We start from the raw sequence: 7,273 nt of genomic DNA, 5'->3' as shown, positions 1-7,273 counted from the left end.
TATTTCCGTTCTTAGTAATGGAAAGGGGTAATGCCCAGTTTTAAAAAAAAAGTAGTTCCGAGAAGCACAGAGAGGCTGTTGGACTATACGCCATTTATTTTTCACTAAGCTTGTGCAGACTGTCTAGCTCAGTGGAAAGTGCTACCGGCGAACAAACTAATTAAGGACAACTTTTATTTTGCGAATAATGAAGGGCAACCACCGCTCAAAAACAAAACTAATTAAGGGCAACCAGCAGGCAGCAGGTCGGCAACCATTTTTTTTGTTGTTCGATTTGGGGAAAAGACAAAGCCCCGGCCTGGTCGGCAGCCATGGGTCGCCACGTTACGGATGGATGCATGCGATCATCACAGGTAGTATGGTTGGTCACATCTCCGTCAGCTTTCAATTCACTCCGGGTTGGGGCCGTCGATCAGCCATGGCAGCGCCGGCAAATGCTATATATATGCACGGGACGTGCACTGCGAGGGTGTGCTAAGTTAGACGCAGCTGGCGAAGCTCTAGCTAGTGTGTATGCATCATGGCCGTCGCGGGCAGAGGCATCGCCGGCGTTGCACCCTTTGTCGTCCTCTCGTGCTGCCTGGTGGCTGCGCTTGCAGCGGCCGGCGGCGGTACTCCGCGGTACAACGCCATCTTCAACCTGGGCGACTCGACGTCGGACACCGGCAACATCTGCCCCCGGGGCCGGCACGAGCCGGCCGGCGTGCTGGGCATCTTCGCCCGCATCCCCTACGGCATCACCTACTTCGGCAAGCCCAGCTGCCGCTGCTGCGACGGCCGCCTCAACGTCGACTTCCTCGGTAAATAAGAGCCTAGTGGTAGCATCGTCACGACCCCAGCCAGTTACATAACTGCATGCATGGCTGAATCGCAGCGCAAGCGTTAGGGCTGCCGCTCCTCCCGCCGTCCAAGGCGCGCGGCGAGGACTTCCGGCGGGGCGCCAACATGGCCATGATCGGCGGCACCGCGCGCGACTACAGCGGCAGCAGCATGTTCACCGGCTACGGCGTGCACCTCGACGGCTCCATGGACAGCCAGATGGAGGCCCTCCGCCGGCTGCTGCCTTCCATCTGCGGGACACGGCAGAGTATACACAATATCGACCACATCTGATCAACCATTCGACCGATGGGGTGCAATAACAAGTAAAGTTTGGTTTTGTTCATGTGCCTATCTATAGGTTGCAAGGAGTATTTGGCCAAGTCCCTGTTTGTGTTTCAGTTGGGGGAGAACGACTACAACATCCAGCTGGTGAATGGGTCCACGGTGCACGAGGCAAGAAAGAGCATACCCAGCATAGTCAACACCATCACATCCGGCGTAGAGGTAACCGCAAAGGCTAAAACTTGTCAATTTTACCTGAGCATGCATATATCCTTTTCATTGATGCTTCCGAAATACCCCCTCCATCTCAAAATATAAAATCATTTTCTACAATATGATACTGCCAAAAAGGATATTATATTTTAGGACGGATAGTGTCAAAAATGATCTTATATTTTGGGATGAAGGGAGTAATTATTTGTTTGATGTCATGGTCTGAAACAAGACGGTATTTGGAGCACAAAGAGTAACTCGCGAATGCAGAAATGACAAATTGACAAGTGTAAATATGTCAACCAATAAATAAAATGAAGTTTGCACCTAACAAACTTATATTCCAAACTAACATGTCATGCAGAAATTAATCGCTCTCGGCGCGGTTGACATCGTGGTGTCAAACGTTGCTCCCATGGGGTGCTACCCGCTATACCTAAACTTCTTTGAGAGCTCCGACAAGGATGACTACAACGAGTACGGGTGCCTGAGAAACCACAACGCCTTGTTTGATAGGCACAACTCTTTCCTCAAGAACGGGCTCAAAAAGCTTCAAAAGAAGCATCAACACACAAGGATCATGCATGCTGACCTCGCGAGCCACGTCTACCAAATGGTGCAGGATCCCAAAAGGTTTGGTAAGTTTCATTCCACAAATGTGCTTGCGAAAAAAAGTGTTTTATTCTTTTATTAAAACATAAACTGGTTACGTACAATGGTGCTAACTTAGTGATGACATGTATGATAATTTCATGACGTGGAAGGGAAAGAAACGAGAAAAGAGTCTTGTCTTCTCTTAGTTAAGAGATGATCTCTTACAAAGTAAGATAAGATATTATCTTACAAGATGTCTTCTCTTACTCACATGTTTTCTTATTTTGTTTTTAATCACCTGACAATTTTATGACCTCATAACATTAATTTTAAAGATAATACTAAAAGATACTCAGTTGTATAAGATGTTTTATTGGCTTATCTATATGACATAGAATACATCGGAAAAGACCGCCTTGTCAACCACTAGGCATGTCCTTAATTAGGAGCTTCAACTAGAAACAACCTCTCGCCTCGCACCTCAATAGACCGCCACCAGACCATTTGCACTTTTGTGTAGTTCAGTTACACCTTTTGGTTTTAGTTTAATTGCACATTTTTTTTGTGTAAGTACACCTTTTAATGAATTGCATTGTTCTGAAATCCAAACAAAAATCACCAGTTGTTTTCAGTGGTTTCCAAATATTAGGCTGAAAGTAATTTTCAGTTTGATCTATTTCTTTCATGCAGGCTTTGGTATTGAGACCATACTTATGGGATGTTGTGGAAAGGCCAATGCGCCAAACGGATTTGATCTGCTTGCAATGTGCGGGATGGATGGCTCGAGCATCTGCCGTGACCCGGGCAGCCACCTAACCTGGGACGGTATGCACCTTAGCGACGCTGCCAACAAACTGATCACCGAGGGCTGGCTAAGTGGCATGTACTGCAACCCATCGATTCTGCAGTGAAGCTCCTTGCCAAAATGTGTACATAGATACACGCACACACGGGCAAACTTTTATAGAACTATGCGCACTTGTACCCCAAAGTTTGAAATAATATTGAAATATGTTATATGTTATATTGAAATATGTTATATTATTTGTGGGGTTAGATGCATCTTGTATTTGTGAAGTATTAAGAATATAGTTGTATTTTTATAAAGTATTAAGAATAAAGTTGTATTTATATGAGGCATAGATGTTATGCAGATTCTAATCAAGAAGGCGCACCATGTTGATTTGATTAGAGGGGTAGTGCCTAATCTTATTGCGTTTTTTAACAATACAATATGCAGCAGACAATGTTTTTCTCTCTTGGAAGCTTATTTTATGTAGTATGTTTGAACATTTGTGTGGCCTAATTTTTTTCCATAAAAGTGAGGTTTTCTATTTTGGTGAGACACAAAACAATATATATAGTAGATGATTACTTGCATAGTTTCACCTGTGGGGAAGGGCTACCTTTGAAATAATTTTCAATTTCCAGTACATAGAAAAAGGTTATGCAAAAAAAATTGCGGGAAAAGATGGGAAATTCGCAGAGAAAAAAAGATGAAGTTTTTGACAAGTGTCTTTTCTCTCTCTAAAAAGGTTATGCAATTAAGATGAGTATGTATTTAGAATATTTCTACATACTCATCTTAAGAGTTTTTGACAAGTGTCTGCGGACGGACAGTGTGTTCAATTTGAGATATCCGGTTGGAGATGCCCTTAAATAGGACTCCCTCCGCCCAATTACTTGTCGCATATCCATTTTTGCGACAAGTAATTCAAACGGAGGGAGTAGCTTAGGGGAGCAGATTCCACTTTCTCCCGTAGGGAAACATTCCTCTTAGAGGAGCACCGTGGGTCAGGGGGGGCTACACCTGTTGGATGAGGTTGCTCCCGATCAGGGCAAATCAAGGCAGGTCAACAATGACTACTGCACCTACAGCAACAGGCACTCTAGCAGCACTGTACTAGCAATCAGCTACACTTTAGGCTGTAGATCAAAGTCCATTCAAGAGACCAATCCAAATGCCAGCTTGTAGCTTTATTTGTTCCTTAAATACATTTGAACTGATTTACGAAGTGTGTCGATTATGACTTTGCAGCTTTCTGTTGCGCCTTAAATGTACGCCAAAACATTATATGGATCACATGACTTCAGCTTTCTGCAGTTGACTACTCCCTCCGTTCCTAAATACTTGTCTTTCTAGGCATTTCAACAAGTGACTACATACGGAGCAAAATGAGTGAATCTACACTCTAAAATATGTTTACATACATCCGTATGTAGTAGTCATGTGAAATGTCTAGAAAGACAAATATTTAGGAACGGAGGGAGTATATATTTAGAGAGGTAAACTGCATCTACGTGTTTAGAACCAGCCGTGGAATGGTTTTGTTCACTCGTTGGGCAGTGATGCTCCACCACGATGGTTTAACTGGTTAAGTAGCATGCCACTCATTCCAGTGGTACAAATGAGTCCGCTGTGTGCGCTTCTAAGCAGTGATGCTCCTCAGTTGCATCTACGTAGCATACCGCTCAGTTCCACCTAAACTGACACGGTTTATGATGTTTGACTCTTAGTTAAGGCCTGTTCGGAGTCTCTCCCCTCCACAACTCCGCTTCCGGAGCTGGTGGAGCAGCAGTTGAAAATCACAGAGCGGGGAAAGAGGTGCTCCACAGATCCTGAGATTTCACGGAGCGGGAGGACTGCCGAACAGCTCCTTAGTAGCTTATCAGTTGAAACATGTAAAATGACCTTCAGATGTAGAGTACCAACCATGGAGAAAATATGACATGGGCACAGCTTGAAGGGAGTGGACTTGGAGGAGACACAGTAGACTGAAGGTGTGATCTGTGTTTCTCACTCGGAGGGGCTAGAATCTAAAAGGTGGAATGTTTTAGAAGGAGATGCCGAAAGGAAGAAGTAAGCACGCAATTATCTAGGAGGAGGGTGCAGAAAAACAAAAAACACACAAATAGTAATTTCAAAAAGATTTCACTAAAATATGTCCAAGTGGGCATAGTTTGACAACCTCAACATGATAGTATATAGTACAATGATTCAGCTTGTTGGCTATTCGGAGTTATGTCCAATGAAATGCACCCCAGCAAGTAAATTTTCACAACTGAAGAACCAGATACATAGAGGCATAGAGCACAAATAAAAATAGAGAACCAATCTGCGGCAATAATTGACTCAGCATAACTATGCAAATCAACCACAACAAAATTGGCAACCAGCTGGGAAGGAAGCAGAGGTGGAGGCGGGTGAGGGTGGCCGTGGGCAGGAACGTGGCGGGGAGGACGACGTCGAGCGGGGAGCGGCGGTTGACGAGGACGAGCCCCTGCACGGCCTTGGCGGCGAGGAGCTGGAGCCAGGGCGCGAGCAGGTGGCGGGACTCCTCCGTGCAGCTGCCGGTGAGGTGGACGCAGCGGAAGGGCCCCGGGTGCGCCTCGAGGACGCGGGACAGGGCGGGGGCGGCCAGGGAGGAGGAGAGGTCCGCGTCGGCGAGGACGAGCGGGGCGGAGCGCCAGACCCCGCGCCAGTGGCGGGAGAGCGCGGCCGTGCGCGCGGCGTCCTTGACTGGCAGGAGGGAGACGACGCCGCGGAGGAGCGCGTCGGGGAGGCGGCTGACGCGGTCGACGGCGTCGCCGGGGGGGAGGGCGGCGAGGCGGACGGCGGCGGAGACGGGCGGGTCCGGGAGGGTGTGGTGGGTGCAGAAGAGCAGGCGGGCCAAGATCTCGTCCGCCTCGTCTGGGTCGCGCCCGGGGTGCAGGAGCTCGGCCAGCACCGCGGCCCTCGCCCCTAGGGTGCCCTGGGCCGTCGGTGAAGACGAGGGTTTTGAGCGGCGCGTGCGGTGGAGTGGAGTTGGAGCGGGGACGGCGGAGCACAAGGGGAACGAAATGCAGAGGTAACTGGCCCCCTTTCATCTGCCCTCCAATGCAGATCCAACGCTTTACATTGTCTCAAGGGAAAACAAGCCACAACAGCTACAGAAAAGCACAAGCATAGAAACATAGCGACATGGCACAGAAACAACGGCTGCAGAAATGCACAAACTGGCCAAATTTGTACTCCCTCCGTTCCAAATTACTCGTCGCAGAAATGGATGTATCTAGAACTAAAATACATCTAGATACATCCATATCTACGACAAGTAATTGGGAACGGAGGGAGTAGCACTGAACACTGAAAATGTGTAGCATTAGTATATACATAAATACATAAATTTTGATGCTTCAGATTCTACAACCGAAAAATCGAACCGCTACAGAACAACAAATTTGTAGCAAGCAGTACAACTGAACAAATGTGTAGCACTGAACACTGGATATATTAGGCAAGTCTGCTTGTACACTTGGCTACAATTTCATCCAAATAATGAACTGGATGCACACATGAGCAATGAACTAAACATTCAGATCATGCTTGTAGCAGCAAGCAGTACTATAAACATTCGATCTAATAACCATCTGAACTCTACAATTAGTTCTTGTTTCAGCTTTAAAACGCTTTGGCTCACACTCACGATCGGGGTTTGCCCTTTCCTTCTAATGCCCTCTTTGGAACAAACAAATCTGCATGAAGTCGCCTTCCGATCAAATTTGCTTAAGTTGGTGCATCTTTTCCTCGCATCAAAACCTATGTGACCTTCATATTCTACCCAAAACACCCAAGCCTCATCTGAATCTCTGAATCTCATACCAACTTGAGGTATCCTGTTTGCTTCCTGTTTGCTTTAGTTCACTGCTGGGCAGATGAGAGGGGGGCAGTTACAAAACACCCAAAACCCATTAAATGAAAGCTGCAAAACACCCAAGCCTCATCTTGCTAGAGGCAAGTCACTGTATCTCAGTCACCCCTTCTTTGCTTCTGCTTGTCACCTTTAATTTTGTGTGTTTATTGTACACATCCTAACATAGAGATAGTATGCCTACCACCTGCATGCATACGAGTTAAAGAGGGAAGCATGTGGCCTCTGCTGTAGATCTGTGCAAGCAACAACATTGATGCCTTTGCATAATTTTCTGTGATACTACTCCCTCCGTCTCATAATCTAAGACGTTTTTTGACACAACACTAGTGCCAAAAAACATCCTGCAAAACTACAAACAAAAATAGTGAAAATAAGCTCGTTAGGAGCCCATCCAAAATCGTGCATTATGGGACGAAGGGAGTAGATCCCAATTAATCTTGCATGTGCACCCATGCCGATGTTAATTGTCAAGATATGGCTGGCTCGACCACTATACATGTTGAAAAAACACCCACGCCTTGAACGTATCCTAATGTCTGAAAGTTGGATAGGCTGGCCCTTATGTAAGGACTATATAACCCCCAATTTTCATGAAATGCAAGATGCTCATTGAATGATAAGAAATCATATGGTTTGTGGAACAGAATCATTGAATGATAAGAAATCAT

General features: G+C 46.2%; 1 protein-coding gene across 1 annotated transcript; it reads left to right on the top strand.

Moving 5' to 3' along the window:
* The first annotated feature begins 595 nt into the window (after positions 1 to 595).
* Positions 596 to 3,047, top strand: LOC123154347 (GDSL esterase/lipase At1g28600-like). Its single transcript, XM_044573106.1, has 5 exons — positions 596 to 800; positions 875 to 1,087; positions 1,181 to 1,326; positions 1,682 to 1,955; positions 2,602 to 3,047. Exons 2-5 carry the CDS (start codon positions 946 to 948, stop codon positions 2,820 to 2,822), a joined length of 783 nt encoding a protein of 260 aa, XP_044429041.1. The 5' UTR covers positions 596 to 800; positions 875 to 945; the 3' UTR covers positions 2,823 to 3,047.
* The last annotated feature ends 4,226 nt before the right edge of the window (positions 3,048 to 7,273 follow it).

Source organism: Triticum aestivum, chromosome 7A, assembly GCF_018294505.1.
Source record: "Triticum aestivum cultivar Chinese Spring chromosome 7A, IWGSC CS RefSeq v2.1, whole genome shotgun sequence".
Taxonomy (NCBI): Eukaryota; Viridiplantae; Streptophyta; class Magnoliopsida; order Poales; family Poaceae; genus Triticum; species Triticum aestivum.
This window is presented reverse-complemented; position numbering and strand designations above follow the sequence as displayed.